At 40.1% G+C, this 17,573-nt stretch overlaps 1 protein-coding gene across 1 annotated transcript in view; it reads left to right on the plus strand.

Moving 5' to 3' along the window:
• SIK3 (SIK family kinase 3) overlaps positions 1-17,573 on the plus strand; it is a gene marked incomplete in the record, with an annotated part of 4,425,276 nt that overhangs the window by 1,371,836 nt on the left and 3,035,867 nt on the right. Inside the window, 1 exon segment of the mRNA XM_044080968.1 lies at positions 4,664-4,824. Within this exon segment, the coding sequence (XP_043936903.1) occupies positions 4,664-4,824 (161 nt within the window).

A 17,573-nucleotide genomic window follows, 5' to 3' on the forward strand; every position in this document is an offset into this window, starting at 1 on the left:
TCTTTTCACGCAGTGGTCTTTCCAGGAACTACACATGTCCCACATGATCCTGATCACAGAAACGTGCAAAAGGCCCCCTTCTTGGTGGATGGTCTCCCCACTAGTAATTCAGGGCAGACCTTTCATACAACCCCCTCCGGTAGCCACAGTGACCACGGACACCTCCCTGATAGGGTGGGGGGGCATTATCTAGGCAGGACAGTCCAAGGCACTTGGCAACCTCACGAGTACCATCTGCATATCAATGTCCTAGAAATGAGAGCGGTTCTCCTAGCGTTGCAAGCCCTTCAAGACTCTCTTTCTTCTGGGACCATTGCAATTCAAATGGACAACATGTCACTGGTGTGGTACATCAACAAGCAGGGCGGGACCAGGTCTTACCCCTTGTGTCGAGAAGCACTCAGACTGTGGCAATGGGCGATTTCCTTCCAATATTTTCTGATAGCAATGCACATCCCTGGGAAATCCAACGTCATAGCGGACAGGCTCAGCAGAGCTATCCTCATGCCTCACGAGTGGTCTCTGAATCAGGAAGGTGCGGATCTTATCTTCCGCAAATGGGGACAGCCTTGCTGCAACCTATTTGCCACTCTTCTCAACAAGAAATTCAGTATCTACTTCTCCCTACTTCCTCTTCCAGGTCATATACCCAGAGATGCTGTAGTCCGCGATTGGCCTCAGGGACTCCTTTATGCTTTTCCCTCTTTTCCCGTAATTCCAAGACTCATACAGAAAGCAAAATCGTTGGGTTGCAAAATGATCCTCATTGCCCCATATTGGCCCCGACAGATATGGTTCCTGTTCCTACACCACCACCTTCTGGATCAACCATGGATTCTGGACCCAGTTCCAGATCTTCTGATTTACCAATCAGGCGGGTTGCACCAATCCCTTCAAACTCTCCAGCTCACAGCTTGGTTACTCCACTTCCAACCTTAGCCAGGCTTTCCAATATCTCCCCAGCAGTCCGTGATTTTATTGTTTCCTCACATAAGTCTACTACGAGGAAAACGTATGCTGGTAAACGGAAACGGTTTTCATACTGGGCAGAATCTAGAAATTTGGATCCTTTCTCAGCCCCAGTCCATGAAATTCTTGGAATTTCTAGCACAGCTTTTTCAGTCTGGTGCAGCTTCTGCTACCATTAGAGTACAGCTAGCTGCCATTTCTAATTTTCATATCGGTATGTTTAATTCTAGCATAATGTCTCATAAGCTCTGCAAGGCCTTTATGAGAGGAACATTTCTTCTTAGACCCCCAATTAGAGATCCTCCTCCTCCTTGGGATCTCAATTTAGTTTTAGCTTCCTTAATTTTGCCTCCCTTTGAACCGGCAGCATCATGTTCCTTAAAATTTCTTTCTTGGAAGACACTTTTTCTGGTTGCTATCACTTCAGCTAGACGTGTCTCAGAACTTCAAGCACTATGTGCTCGTCCTCCTTACCTGGTGTTTCACCAGGACAGAGTTTCTCTGAGGACCGCTCCATCCTTTATTCCTAAAGTCTGCTCAGAGAACAATTTAAATCAATCCATAGATCTCCCAGTTTTCTTTCCCAATCACAGCAACAAGGCAGAATACAAGCTCCACCAGCTGGATGTGCACAGACAATTGCGTTTTTACCTCCATAGAACTAAGGAACTAAGAAAGTCAGACCAGTTATTTCTTTCTTATGCTTTCAACAAACAAGGCCTTCCAGTTTCTAAGGTGACCTTATCCAGATGGTTATCTGATACTATTGCCTTTATTTATCAGTTACGAAATAAAGAGCTACCAGCTAAACCAAAAGGTCATTCTACTAGAACATTAGCCACCTCTGTATCCTTTCAGTCTAGGTTGCCCATAGACTCCATCTGTGCAGCTGCTACTTGGGCAAACCCTCATACTTTTATCTCTCATTACAAGGTGAATGTGGTCTCCCGGAGCAGAGCTTCCTTTGGCTCTACTGTTCTGAAGAGTCTGGTCCAATGAGCCACCCTGGATTTTAGGTGCTAGGGACGCTGTTCCAAACAGCAAGAACGAAGGTGAGATGGACAACCTAACATAAAGAAGTTATGTACCTACCATAACGTTCCATGTTAGTTGTCTTCATCTCGCCTTCCTTCTTGCGTCCCTCCCTCCTTCCCTCTTCCTAGAGGATTGTGAGGAGTTCCCTTTTGTTTTCCCTGGCTGAGCATCTTTTATTACTTCACATGCCAGGTAATTTATAACTCTTTCCTTGTTTAGGTGTATTGGACAACCAGTTTTTAGGAACTGGTTTCTCTACTTATGTCTAGTGTGCGCTATCACAAAGGAGATCTGGGTAGTTGATGCTGGGCATGCTGGGATAAGGGGTAGCCTCGAGCCAGTAAACAGCTCTCGAGCTATGGAAGATGGCCGAGTCGGAGCCAAGGATCGGCTCCGAACCCAAACAGCAAGAAGGAAGATGAGATGAAGACAACTAACATGGAACGTTATGGTAGGTACATAACTTCTTTTTCTATACCATATTATCAAACCAGCATTACATAAATTATTCAATTCCTGTCTTCCGTGAAACCTCATTCCTCCTCCAAAACATTATATGCATGTATTGTTCCCACAATTTCTATTGTTTTTCATTGCAATCTACTCCTGCCCTTTTCTAAAGATTCCACTTCCTGTTCTTTTATGTCCATTAAAATATCCACTACTTAAGTTATGGTTGGTTTAGACTTTGATTTTCATTTTCTATTAATTGCTTTTTGGCAGCCAACAAAATTAAACTCAACGAGGCCTTACTATGTCTAGGCAATTCATATCCTGTATCCCAGCTCAAAAAATAATTTCCTTAGTTATACTCATTTGCTCACCTAGTAAATCATTTCTTGCAACATTACTAGGTATAGTTTATTCTTTTTATTGTATATTCTGTGGGAGCAGTTGTGCTATTTACATTTCTTGTTCAGTCTGATTTATTTCATACTTTCCTTTCCCCCTCCCCTACTAGGTTCCTTTCTCTGAATCTGTGGTGGTCTCTCTTTGGTTGTCAGCCACTCAGAATACAGCTGTAAACATTTACTTAGTCTGTATATTTTTGTGATATTAGTTTACCTTTTATTTGGAGTTTCTGTCCTTTAAATTCCTTTAGTGTAATATTTTTTTAAGAAATAGGGAGCGATGCACTTTATTGGAACATGGTGCAAGCAAGTGCTCTAGTTGCTTGGAGAGCACAGTAAACATCATCCTGTGTCTAGGCAGCTCACATATTTTATGATCTGTTATGTCACTCTGATGATGCAGGGGGAAGATTCTTGTTTGCAGCCATTTGGGTTACAGTTTCCTCACTGATTTCTTTCAGGCACTAACAACTTGCCCATATTTTCAGTGAAACCAACACAAGTTACCAGTAAAAGCATGTAACTCTTACTGACCATTATTAATGGTATCATCTGTTAATTTGCTATAATTTAACATTTGATCAGTTATATTCAATGGAAGTCTTATCCTTTGATCAATTAGAAGTACCACTAGTCTTTTTTCCAAAATTACAATTATTTAGTGAAAGCTTTATACAACTGTTTATCTTCAGCTGAATTGAGATCTTAAAAATTGCGGACTGTTTATCTTTGCAGCTGCTGCTAGTGCTTCCTTGTGTTTCTTTTCCATTTTCTTTTTGAAGATTGGGAGTGGATTTATGGGCATTCTTTCTGTCCTACCTTGACCATAAATGTTCTAATCTGCTTTGCCTAGCCATGCCCTTGTTACCTTTACTGTTTTGGTAGTCTCGTGACACTTATTGTACCGGTTCTGTTTCCAAGAATGTCTTGGTGCTAACCAGGCAGAATGCCTTAAAAGCTGCTGGATAGAACATCTCAGTTTTAAGCCCTATTTTTTACTCTCATCACAGGAATTAATTTATTTCTAAGTGTTGTTCCTGAGTAGTCATCTTGATATAGTTCTGTGTCCTTTGTCTTTAATGTCTTGCTTTGTGTCTTAACTTGGGTAGGATTATATCCTTTTGCAATGAATCTCTTGGCATCCTTGTAACAAACACATAAATAAGCTGAATATGATCAGAAACCAGATCATATTTCTTTGTTTGACACAGTTTGGGTATAGTTTCTTGTAAAGTTGTTGGTTTGAAGGTAAGGTTTTAGAAGTATGAGGAAGTAAACTTAATTTTGTTTACATGATTCCTTTGTCTTGGTAAAGATAATACACCCCCAAAGGATATGCAGCCTCTAATGAATGAGAGTAGTTATTGGGGGAGGGGGGAGTCTGGGGTTATAGCTGTGGTGGGTCTTGCCACGTTACACAACAGTTTGTTTATTTATAATGGTTTTCCTAGACTTTTTGATTTTTTTTTGAAGATTTGTGAAAGTTAGCCTTTTAATAATCATACTTCAAATTTGATACTCTATACTATGCAGACAAATATTCCTGCATTAGTACCAAGAATGTTTAGTGGCCAAAGAGTTTTTCTATTGTCAGCATCCTTAAGAACCTTGGATAAGCATGCAAGTCAACAAAAAAGTAGTGGATTCATAGTAATACCAAAACTTTAACTGACCTGCTGTACTTGTGTATCACCACTCTATGCATCAGAATTTTTTAACAATATAATCAAAATATATTGCTAACCACATTATTACAGTTGTTTTCAGGAAGAGGCCTGATTAAATTATTTTTCACTCTTTTCTTTTAGATCACTTAGTAGCTCATGGAAGGATGGCAGAAAAAGAAGCCCGTAAGAAGTTTAAACAGATAGTTGCTGCTGTTCACTTCTGCCACTGTCGAAACATTGTTCACAGAGACTTGAAGGCTGAAAATCTACTTTTAGATGCAAACCTCAGTATCAAAATAGCAGTAAGGTACTAACTTTTTAAAAGCAAAACCTATAACCAATTCTTACCATGTGGTCATGTAGAGTTGTACACTGATTTTGTTTAGATGTTTGCATACTTTTGTATTGGCCATCTGTTCCTTTCAGACGCTATTTATTGCCTTTTATTGACCGAGTCCATCCCATTCAAACTGTGAACCCTTTTCAGGATAAGACTCATAGTGGTATATTTGTGTGGGAAAAGTAGCATAGTCTGCATTGACAATTCCAGGGAATCTTAAACATCCACTTGAACTGCCACCATCAACTTGTGATCCTGTAGCCTTTGCTTCAGTGATCATTATCCCCCATACATGGTAGTTTAAAGGCAGTTACCCCAGTGAAGAGGAAAAAGAGATGGAAAAACCCTTTTCAGTCCCAGCCCAGGCCAGAGAAACCAGACAATCTAACTATACATACAACAGAATTTAGAACTCTTTGTGTAGGTATTGGCAGTAAACAGTACTGATTTTTCATTTAGGAATAGACCGTTTTAAATTTTCTGGTAGGTATAGTTCTGTCATTAAAAACAGAGCAACTTGGTTTACGGTTCACTTCCAAAGAACTGTCTCAATTAAAATAAGAGCTGGATTAAGACAGTAGATGGAATACATAATTCCTTACCTTTGGTGCTTTCTTATCCACATCTCTGAAGTACTTAAAAGCATGCTGATTTATCAGGTAAGTTTTTAGTTATAGTTTGAAGTTGCTAAGTTTAACGTGTCGTATTTATTCTGGCCGTTTGTTACAACTTGAAGATGCATTTTCTGAGAAAGCATTTCAGCAGTGGCTGATTTGTAAGAGGATCAGACTGAGTGCTTTCTGTATTTTTAAGAGTATAATTAAGTCCTTATTAAAGAGTCTGACCTTTAAAGGTGGACAGTATCCAGTATTAATGAGGCCATAAGTAAGGATGTTAAGCAGTAGCTCACTTTGTGCTGAGCGTGTAAGTCATCTACTATTTTTTATTGTAATGCAGTGGTGTTCTCTGTTAGCTAGGGTGATGAAGCATAGTATTTTACTCTTAGTGGTTTATGATGTATTAGCAGCTAAGTTTTCAAGAGTAAGGAGCAAGTCTATTCGATTCTAGGAGTGAGTATTATTGATAGCAGAGGAACATAACTTCTGGAGTGAGTAGATTGGATATTGTACAGGCTGTTTTAAGTTGTCCTAGTACTTTAAGTTTGATATCTATATGAAGAGTAAAAAAAGAAAAGAGCTTCCATAGTTGAGTGACAACCTAGTAAAGGCGAAAACAGTTAAGTTTTCATTAGCACAACGGTTGCATATAAGGGTGAAGATGGAAATAGGAAACCACCTCTGGCCCACTGTCTGTGTAACTGTTGTAGATAGAGGTATGCCGTCATCTCATCTCATCTCCCAACCGATCTTCTGACACTTGCACTTTTTTCTTACTTTGAGATTGACTGTGCACTTGCCTGGTAAGAGAAGTTTTTATTTTAGTTTATATTTTACTTCTTACCACCGTTTTTCACTGTTTGTTGGAAGGAGGGCATAGCTTATAGACCAGATTTAGTGTGATTTATATTTTGTTGTTTTAACTGGTTGTTGTTAGAAAAGGATAGGTTTTAGACAGATAAACTATAGCCATCCCAAGGGGTCTAGTCAGATATAAATTAACAGACTGTATAGAGGACAATCCAGAGCTTATAAACAATCCTGTCTTATTTTGTGATTGATTGATCTTTACTGTTAAAAAGAGGTGTGACTGAACGATGGTGATTGTAAAGGAATGCCAGTTTGTATGACTTTCATGACTTGAACAGTCAGCAACAACTTTACTGTATTTAATTTTAATATTCAGCTGTATATTTTTGTGTGATTTTTGCATAATAGTTGATATAAATTCTCTCTGACTTCTGTGGAAATGTTTTTTGATCTTTTCTTTTAGAATTCTTAATTAATTTTCAGTCAAATATGGATTCTTTAAATGAGTACACCATTAGTGATTTGCTAAACCACAAGTATTTTGTACAGTGTACTAAATGCTATGTATATTTAAATGCAACACACAACACTGGGGATGTGTTTACCTCATGTCAAAAGTTGGATGATTTGCTTACCATTATTAGTAATAAATCTAGATACTGATAACAATTGCACTTGAATAATTGGCACAGCTTGGAGAACTGTTACATATAGTAATGACTGGACTGATGAGATAAATAATGTTAGACAAAGAGCAAATAGAGCACATTTAGGAAAGGAAGCGTCTGTAGTCTGTAATGATCACTCAACCCCTATTGAAGATAATACCACTAACAATTTCAGAATTCAGGTTACAGGTATTCAGCAATCTGGGGATTCAGAGTGTATAGAAGGAAATAGAAGAAAGAAAGGAAGTTCGCAACCACTAACAAGGAAGAAAAAAATGACAAATGTCTGTAAAACAGAGAGTACATACTAAAAAGGACACTGCTTTGCTATGTAGCACACACTACAGGGAGTGACAACATTTTTCTATCAGAAAACATTTAGTCTATAGAAAAAGGCATATATTTTTTAGTTTGAGAAGGTAGAAAAAGAGGTAAGGGGAAGGTGAAAAAGAAATCAAAATTAAACATGGAAGGATTTATGTATTTATTCAACGTTTGTTGACTGGGATAGTCTGAATGGGCTGTTTCCCTTTTTCAGTGGAGGCCCAAGGAGAAAAGCTCCACAGAACAAAAAAGCAAGAAAATTAGATGATACACTACAATACAAACATTAACCAAAATATCCATTGCAGTCTTAGTAAGAGAAAAAAATAGGCAGTAAAAGAGACATTTATGTACATTTATACAGTGTAGTAAGTGAGGAGACCACATCCACGGTGGTGCAGCGGTAGAGTTGTTGCCTCACAGCAAGAGGTTCTCCCATTCGATTCTCGGCTGGAGTGCGGGGAGTGTCTTCTGTGTGGAGTCTGCATGTCCTCCCCATGGTTGGGTGGGCGTTCGAAAGACGTGTAAATGGGCATGCCTTCATTGAAGGTTGAATGTTGAGCTGGCACCACGGCATTCGTGAAAATCTACTGCCAATCATTAGCAGACCGGAGTTTCGCTGTGGCGACCCCTAACCAGGAAAAGCCGAAAGACAACAACAACAGTAAGTGAGGAGACCGGTAATAATAGAAGCTGGCAAAACCATAGTTGGACTATTTTCAGTGTACAACTGTAATATTTCAAGCATTTTCATTTGTAGTCTGCAGGAGGTGTATACAAATTTTTATGAGAGCCATGTTGCAGGGTAGGACTGCAGGTAGCAGGTTACCAAGATTAAGAAGTAAAGGATAGTAAATGACTATCTTGTCATAATAGGAAGTTAGTTAGAGTGAGATAGATATGAGGAAAGGGAGGAAGGAGCATGGCGAGTAGTAGGTGACTGTCTTGTCATAATAGGAGGTAAGTTAGTATAAGATTATTTAAAGGGCAGGGAGGAAAATACGGAATAGAAAGGAAAGGGAGAAATGAAAGTAGTGCAGGAGTAAGGACTGACTTCAGGTAGGATGGTTGCAGTGACAGGTCCAGGTGCTGTTTAGGTAATGTTTGAGCGTTTTCTTGAATTCATGGACATGGGTAATATTTCTGAGGGTCATGGGAAGCTTGTTTCATTGAGTAGCTGAGGAATATCTATATAGATTCTGTCCATAAAAATTTTTTAGGTATGTGAATTTGTAATAGACATTGGTCAGAGCTTCTGAGGGATCGAGGAGGGTATAGGGGGAAGGGGGAGACAAGTGAGGAGATGCTGGGGCAGGAGGAGGGCTTGTTCAGGATAAAGTGGATGATGAGAAGTTGAGTAAATAAGATTTGCTTAGGAAACTCTAGCCAGTTAAGAGTCCTGAGAGCGTGACAGTGGTTTGATTTAGAAGACAGATTAGCAGCAAATGTAGAAACTTTGTTATAGGTGGTTTTGAGAGAAGTGAAGATTGTAAGTTAGGATATACAAGCTATAGAAGAGGTTGGGGAGAAGGTAAGCTTGTGCTAGTGAGCTTCTGAAGTCAGGGATTAGAAACCTTTTGTTTCTTTATAGTAGCCAAGCTTTTGGTGGGTTTTCTTGATGTACTGAAGTACATAGAGGTCAAATTTGAGTTGGTTGCCTGATTGTTCCAAGGAGCTTTGTGTGGATTTCAGGAATGATGGTGGTGGTGTCAAGGGCAGACATGGTAAATGAGAATTTGAGGTGGTAGAGGGATTTTGGTAGGAAGAGAAGAAGTTTTGTCTTTTGGAGGTGAAGTGTGAGTTGGTGGTTAGTAAGCCAAGTTTCTGTGAGGTTGAAGGATTTTTGTGCGAGGGTGAGCAGATCAGAGGGGTTGTCACAAATGGAGATGATTGTGGAATCATCTGCATGCTGTATAAGGGATGACTGGGGACAGGATTTGTAAAGTTGATTAGTGAAGATGTTAAAAAGAAGGAGGCCTAGAACTGAGCTTTGTGGGACACTCATTTTGATAGGGAGAAAGGGAGGAAGTGAAGAGAGCCATTTGACGGATTACTGCCATTCTGTGAGGTAACTGTTGAACCAAAAGATAGTTGCTGAGGAGAAGTTGAGTTGGGCAAGTTTGGAAAGGAGGATGGGGTGGGAGACCATGTCATAGGCTTTGGAGAGATCTAAAAAGGTACAGGACACTAGTTTATTATTGTCTTTGGCTAGGGAGATGGTGTTAGTAAAGGAAATAAGAGCAGTAGTGGTGCTGTTGTGGGGGCGGAAGTCATGCAGGGGTGATAAGGTTTTCATGAGTGAGGTAGGCCAAGATTTGTTTATGAACACAATGTTTGAGAATTTTAGAGATAGGAAAAAGTATGACCATTAGGTGATAATTGGAGTGTTCTGTAGAATTGCCACCTATGTGGATAGGAATGGTATGGCATTTTTTCGTGAGAGTTGGGACAGTGGATTCCCTGAGTGATTTATGAGGATGAAGACAGGATATGATATAGATTTAGCAGTGGTCTTTAGGAAGAGATATGGCAATTTATCAGCTGATTGGGAACAGGGTTGAAGTTTGAAGAGGAGGCTTTTAATGTAGCATGTAGGAACTGGGCTTAGTGAGAAGGAGGAGTTTTATAGTAGGGGGTAATGAGAGGTGAGGGATTAAGTTGGGTTGCAAGTCTGCATGAGTTTACTGATGGTATCAATGAAGTATAAATTGAAAATGGAAGCAGTTTCTTGGGGTGTATTATTAGGGTAGGGGTTGAAAATTGAGGGATTCCCAGGGTGGAGTATTTGGTTGATAGTATCCCAGAACTTTTTGGGGTTTCTGGGTTCTGTAATTTGGTGTTATGGTAGAAGTTCCTTTTATCATTATTTGTGTTTTGGTCAGATTCCAGAGTTCTCTGTATTTTTGCTAGTTGGTGTGAGATTTGATTTTAGTCCAGAGCTTCAAGGCAAAATCTCTTTTTTTGATAAGAGACTTAGTAGAGTTGGTAAGCCAAGGAGAACATCCAGATTTGACTCTTAACAGTTCTGGGAGGGCAAGACAGTTCAGTGTGTTGAAGATGAAGTTGAATTGTAAAACAGCTTTGTCAAGGGGTACGAATGAGAGGAAGGACCAGTTTGTAGCTGAGAGAATTTGTTTACTGTTTTGTGGTCGACGTTGACTTTCAGCATTCCTTAAATTTATGAGGTCTAGTGAGGTGAGGGGAAATTCTTTGGATGCGTATTGGACAGTGGTCGCTAATGGAGTCGGGTAGGGTTGCAGGGCAGTGATAGATGTTTGGATTCCTTGCAAGTCCATGAATAAAAACAATCAGACAGGTGAGTAATGTTAGGGAATTAAAAGCTAACCAAGTGAAGAGTGAAGGATTTGCAAAGTAGAAGAGGCTATTAACAGTGGGGAGGAGTTCAGAGCAGAGGCAAGTGGAAGCAAGCAGGGAAAACTGGAAGACGAAGGAGGGGGGGGGGAAGAGACACAGAGGAAGTGAGTTAGAGATATTAGAGATTAAACTAGAAGGGACTATATTAAGAAAGAGCACTGGTATGTTCAGAGGGTCACAGAGCGTAGGTCATTACAAGGAATGTTTGGGAACATGTAAGGAAAGAAATGCCAAGGAGATGGGGGATAGCAAGGCATGCTAGATAGTGAGAGACTAGAGATGTTTAGGGTGATGTAGGAAAGAGCCAGTATACCACAGTCTTCGAGGTAGACTATGAACACATGAAACCTAATCTATAAACATGCATTAATGGTTTAGTGGAGCGGGATCCTGGATTGGGATGTTCTAGCATCCAAAGGGAAAAATTGTGATAGAGATTTCCTTTAGTTGCAGGTTGTCCTACAACTTGCAGTCACGACCATTAGGGTGAAGAGTTCTGGGAGGGGTGTATCTCAGCAGTTTAAAGCATACAGGTTAGGTACAAACTTAACAAGTACCGATCCGGAGCTCATATATCACCTTGGAGGCAGAGCAGAAGCTAACGGAGCAGAGTATGGGCGAAAGCTTGAAGAACATTACTGTAAAAAAAGAGGGTATAAACATGTTGGCAACATGGCTCAAGCTGTGGATGTACACAACCAGCTGGGTGAAAGTTGTATGCTTGCAAATGTAATTAGCAATGAAAACCATGGGACTAATAAAACTAATGATGAGGATCATTCCTTTGTAACAATTGATAGAGCTGATATTACTGAATTAGAAGTTGAAGATTCTTCAGATGTGGTCAGAAAAGATATTCTTGTAATTGGAGATTCAATTATTAGGGGAACTGATAGTTGCATTTTCAGAGAAAATAATGAACATCAAATCTTGTTATGCTTGCTAGGAGCAAAAATAGAGGATGTGAGACGGGTCTTAATGTAGGAAGTACAGATCTGTTTTATTATCAGTACAAGTGATCTCATTCACAAGGACTCCTACTTTTAGTAGAGAACTTTCATCCCTCTTAACGTACGTTGCACAGGTGTTAACAATGCATTTTTCACAAAATCACATATAGAAAGGAGAGTCAGATCACCATAAATGAAAAGATATTTTGGGTAAATGAAGACCTACATGAAAATGTCCCATTTTAAAAAAATGCAAATGTATATACACAAACATCTGAGCCTGATTTTGGAAACTGTGTTCAGATAGGATGATGTGCACTTGTCAAGATCAAGGAAGAGATTTTTTTGCGGTAGATATTTTGCAGTATTTGACAAAAATACACTGATTTTTGCCAGGTTGAAAATGTTAACAGTTTACAGATGGCAGCATTTGATGCATCTCTGATGGTTGCTAATGCGAGGGGCATTAATAATTAAGTTTTTTTTTTTACTGGAAAACTTTGTACATTCCTACAGGATTGATGAAACATCAAACCAGTTCTGTCAGGGTATAAATGTTTTTACTATAACAAGCATTCTAACAAAAAATCATGCAGCGATGTTACGATAGGAATTAGACAGTTATGAGACCTGTGATTATTACATGTTCACTGATAACAGCAATATGGTAGATTGCATTTGTGACAGTAAAGACAATCCTGGAACATGTAAGAGCTGGAGTGTATAGAATATCAAAGTCAAGTGTTGATGACCTAGAAGAATTCCTACAGTTCTTGCATGAAACACAGGAGGGAAAATAATAGTGGTTGGGGACTTGAATTTACCAGAAACAGACATATAATACTGATTCAACAGCATCAGCAAAGAAATTATTTACAATGTATGTTCAGAAAAGGCAGTTGCTTCAGATTGTTAAAAAAGCCTACCATGGAACGGAACCTACTAGACATTGTAGTCCTAAAGTAGTTACTGTTACTTCCTGTCAAGTTTTACCACCACTGATGTGCAGTGATCATGGGGTTGTAAAGGTTAATTTGTTGCCAGATAATTTTGCAAAACTGAAATCTAAACCAGTGCACAGAAGATGAATAACTGATTATATGGAAACCGTCACTATGTAAAACTAATTGGAGGGATGCATTCATTGGAAAAAAAACTGCAGAAGGAATGTGGACACGGTTGAAAGAGAAAGTGTTTAAATGCAAAAAATAAAAAATGCTTAACATCAGGATTTAGTCACACAATGTCAGGAGGATATATTTCCATAAGTACAAGATACTTGCTTAAGATTAATTAGAGACAAAAAGTACAAGAAATAGGAAGAGGTCAAACTGCAAATTTGAAAACAAATAAGCACAAATTAAGTGTTGTGTGCGACGAGGTCAAGAAAAATTTGAAGAAAATTTATATAAAGATATTGAGCATAATAGGAAACCATTTTATAGATACATAAGATGTGGAAGGAGTAAAGAACTACAAATTGAATGAACTGTGTGCAGATTCTCAAATGTATTCTCAGATGCAACGGAGTTTAAATATATTTACAAAATCTTACCCAGAGCAGTTTGGCTCCGCAAGATGGTGATAAATTGTCCTAACAAAATACGGGTAACCTCAGATACTGAAATCAAATTATATTATATTGAAAAATAACTATGTAAGCTGGATCCAGACAAAGTACAGGAGGAGAAGGAATTAATAATCACCTGAGAACACTTCAGTAAGAACTTACAGTACCATTATATCTGTTATTTACTAGGGCGTATAAATATAGAGAGTCTCCTCAGGATTGGAGACATGCACTTGTTAAACTTGTCTTTACAAGAAAGGGGATTAGGAAAAATCCAGGGTCATACAGACCCTTAAGTTTACTTTCATGTTGTGGAAAACTAAAGGAGAAAGTGGTACTAAGCTGTTGTCAGAATTGGAAAGGTTGGGACTTGAACCCATGTGTCAGCATGCTATGTTGAAAATAGATGTATTATCACCTGTAACATGATGTATAAACAATATAATAGTTATGAATGACAAATTGTGCAGTAATGTAATTTATATATAGATTTAACTTCAGCATTTGACAGGGTCTTCCACAAAACACTGATAAATTAGAACAAGTAGGTATTGATGTACTCTTGATGAGATGGCTAGCTGCATGGCTTACAAATAGGACATTACAAGTATCATACACTAGTTGAACAGTTGAAATTTGAGGTTACAGTCAGGGTGTCCCACAGGGCATTGTCCTATGCTAATATTTGTTTAGATTGCATCTTTCAGATCTGACTTTTTCATCTGAGATGTTCTGCAGTCTCTGTATGCAGGTGACTTGAAATTGGGTAAACTGATTACACGTGTTACAGATAGGGCATGTCTGCAAAAGAACTTGACTAAATTGAACATATAGGAACAGGAGAATAATATGTTGATAAATGCATCAAAAACTAATCATCTGAGTTTTGGGAGACTTAAATTAAAATGTGAATATATAATACAGCACACACTGATTGAAACTGTAGATTCACTTAAGGACCTGGGTATATGGGTAAACCCAGCTTTGAGTTTTTCAGGTTATATCATCTAAGTTGTTAATGAGAGTTATAGAAGCTATAGGCTGTATAAAAAGATTTATAAGAGCTAGGAAATCAGAAATGAAGTCCTTGTTTGTTATACTGGACCCAAGCTTGAGTATGGAATAACAATATGAAAATCTTATAAGAAAATGGGCATGAGTAAACTGGAAGGAATATAGTGCATCCATGGATGTGAAAATTTAAGTTTTGAAAGACTAAAATATATGAACTTGTACAGTGTAGATATTTAAGAGGAGAACTTATTCAGGTGTATCGGGCATTTAGAGACGGCTACTTCTGGAAATGTTTGGGATTGTCGATATGTAGTAGTGAATAATCAGACAAACCTATGCAGAAGATTCTAGAGGAATGAGAAGTGTACTAACCAGTTCGCTGTGAGAACAGTTTAAGCATGGAATAGACTACCAAATTACATTAAAGCAAGCATATGTTTAGAAACACTTATTATGGGAACAACTGATGTTCTGTAGTCCTATCTCACCTTCATTCCTTACATATGCGATCGGAGCCGATACTCTGCTCCGACTTGGCCTATTTACAGGCTGGAAGACTTCTGGTTGGCTCGTGGCTAGGTTGGTATCCCATGATGCACCAGTACAATCCCCAGATCTCGTTTGCCGCGTCGACGAGTTCAGTTGTGCTTCTCTTTGGCTCTGGCTAAGTGATTGCATTTTTTCCACTTTTACTAAAATTTTCTTGGCTGTTTAGTTTAGAATAGTTTAATATAGTTAAATCTGTTACTGCTTATAGTAATCAGCATAGTTGTTATTATAGTTGTTAGCTTTTACTTGTGCCATTTGGTGCAATTTTTGGCCTTTGGCCTTTTCTTTCTTCGTTGGTATCCCGTGTACTTTATAGTTTGGATTAGCGTAGGCGCCTTTTGTGCGCTAGTATTCTGTGTGTTTTGATAGAGTTTTTGGCAGTTTTCTGCTTATTTAGACTAATTTAGCTTGTTGTTAGCATCATTGGATTGCTCATATTGTTAATAGAACTACTTTCTGTTTGTGCTTGACATAAGTTTGAATTTGTGTCATTCTCGTTCATTACTGTTCCAGTTGAGTGTGTGATATTTCTTACTTTTTCTAACTTTTGGGTCTGTTTCAGTTAGAAGACCCTATCTCTTCCTTGGCCAGGCTAGGCCTGTTTAAATTGGAGAACCTAGTCCTTGTGGTGTCTCTTCCTTTCTGCAGGACTATGTCCGTTTAAATTGGAGGACTTAGTCGTCTTTCTTCTTTCTCTGTGTGCGTGTGTCCTATACTGATAATCAGAATGTCTAAAGAGAGTAAGGATCATAAGCCATCCGGCTTCAAGAAATGTATTAAGTGCTCTCAAAAAATGTCTATAACGGATGGTCACGGTAACTGCGTTTACTGTTTAGGGGCCATCCATTTACAGGAGACCTGTTTATTTTGTCATGTATTTAGTCCTAGGGTGTAGCAGGAAAGGAAGAAAAAGTTAATCCTAAAAGGTCTTCTTAAAGCTTCCTTCGAGGAGGATGTGTCTAGTTCCTCATCAGTCTCTAAATCTAGCAAAGGAAAGTCAAAATCTTCTAAGAGGCCCTCCCCGGCACCAGCTGGTGTCTCGGAGCCACCTCTTAAAGTTCCAAAAACTGTCTCATCGGTTCCACGGACCTTGGAGCCAACAAAGTGGCATTGTTGTTGCAGGGTCAGTTCCAAGTATTTCGGAGCCGACCACTGATATTATTGAGACTGCTTCTCTGAGCCAGTCTATGGACCTTCTACCGGCCTCTTTGTTATTGAAGTCTCCTGTACCTCAGAGATCTCTATCTCCTACTATGTCATCCAGGTCTTCCAGGAGTTTATCGGAAGATGATGTGGAGAGGGTAGTGCTGAGACTTTTAATTGTTGTTGGCTCTGACGCAGTCGGTTCCGGAGCCACTTGAGCCCGTTCAACCCTCTGTGTTCATTCCTCCTCCGAGCCATGCTGGTCTTTCGGAGCCAGAGTGCTTGCTACCACCGGTGGAACCTTCGGTTCCAGCTCCCCTTGTGGCTGTTTTGGAGCAGAGTTCTGCTCCGACACTTTCTGTGCCATCCGTAGTGTCCAGGGGCCGAAGCTCTTCAGTCTGCCCGGATAGGGATGCTTGGAACTGAATTTCTTAGGTTCCGAGTCTTCCTCTCGACGCGCTGGCTAGGGTGAGTCCGGACCCTACGTCTCTCTCTGAGCCGAAGGCTCTGGCGCCGATGACATCCTTGGTCTCCTCAGAGCTGGAGAGGTCGGCTTTTGAGATGATGAGTGTGCTGTCCCGACCGTCAGCTCCTACCAAAGGTACCGGCACTCTTCTCCCTATAGCACCTACTTCTGTCTCAGCTCCTACTCCCTCCAGCAGCAGCCGAGACCCCCAGCCTCAGGAGCGACTGGCTGGTGGCCCCCACTTTTCCGAGACCTCCCTGGAATGTCCTTCTGAGGAGCCCCCATGGAAGAGGACTTGTAAGAGGAAGCATGTCGACTCCCAGGATTAGTCTTTGACATCTGACACTGACCTCGAGGAGTCGGAAGGGTCCCCCAAGTTGTCCTCTGATGATGTCTCCTTCATAGACATTCTGGAGATCCTTAAAGAGAGATGCGGCTGGCCCACTGTCACCCCTTCTGATGAGGAGTCTGTGTACCTGAAGGCTTTCGGGTCTCAACCTTCTCCCTCTTGGGTGTCTCCACCCTTTGACAAACTGATGGATTTAGTTAGTCGAAAGGTGTGGAATACTCCTGATCCTGTGGAGTCAGTCCCCAGGAGACTGAACAAGTTCCTTTCTCCCCCTCCAGGAAAATACTTTTAATCTAAAGGTGTGCCTGTAGATGCCATGGTGGTGGCAGCGGCCACTAAGAAGGAGCTAGCTGAGAGTTCTTCTTCTGTTCATCCGCTGAGTAAGGAGTCTCGAACGATGGACAGATACGGGAAGCATATCTTTTCTTCAGCGGCATTTACCCTTAGATCGCTGAATTACCTTACTCACTTTACGAGGCTTCAGAGAGATCTCCTTAAAGAGTTAGGAGACTCTTTACAAGGTACATGTACTGAGGGAGTCCCTGACAAGGTTTCTGCCCAGTTGTCCACGTTGGACTCTATCGTTAACTCTTCCATGTGGCTTATTTCGTATGCTGCTGATGGAGCGAGTAGAGCAGTGGGTTCAGGAATTTCCCTGAAGTGTCATTCATGTATGCATTTGTGTAACTTTGCGGAACTAGTTAAGTCTACCTTTACCAATGCCCTCTTCAATGGTTCCTCATTGTTTGGCTGTAAGATAAAGGACACTCTCACCCTCTGCGAGCAAGAAGGAAAAGCACTCTCTGCCGTGTGATTACGTTTTACTGTTCCCTCTAGACTATACCCTAAGGGTCAGAGGGGCGGTAAGATGTGGTT

The sequence above is a fragment of the Protopterus annectens genome, chromosome 8.part0 (assembly GCF_019279795.1).
Source record: "Protopterus annectens isolate FY-2018-M chromosome 8.part0, PAN1.0, whole genome shotgun sequence".
Classification (NCBI taxonomy): domain Eukaryota; kingdom Metazoa; phylum Chordata; order Ceratodontiformes; family Protopteridae; genus Protopterus; species Protopterus annectens.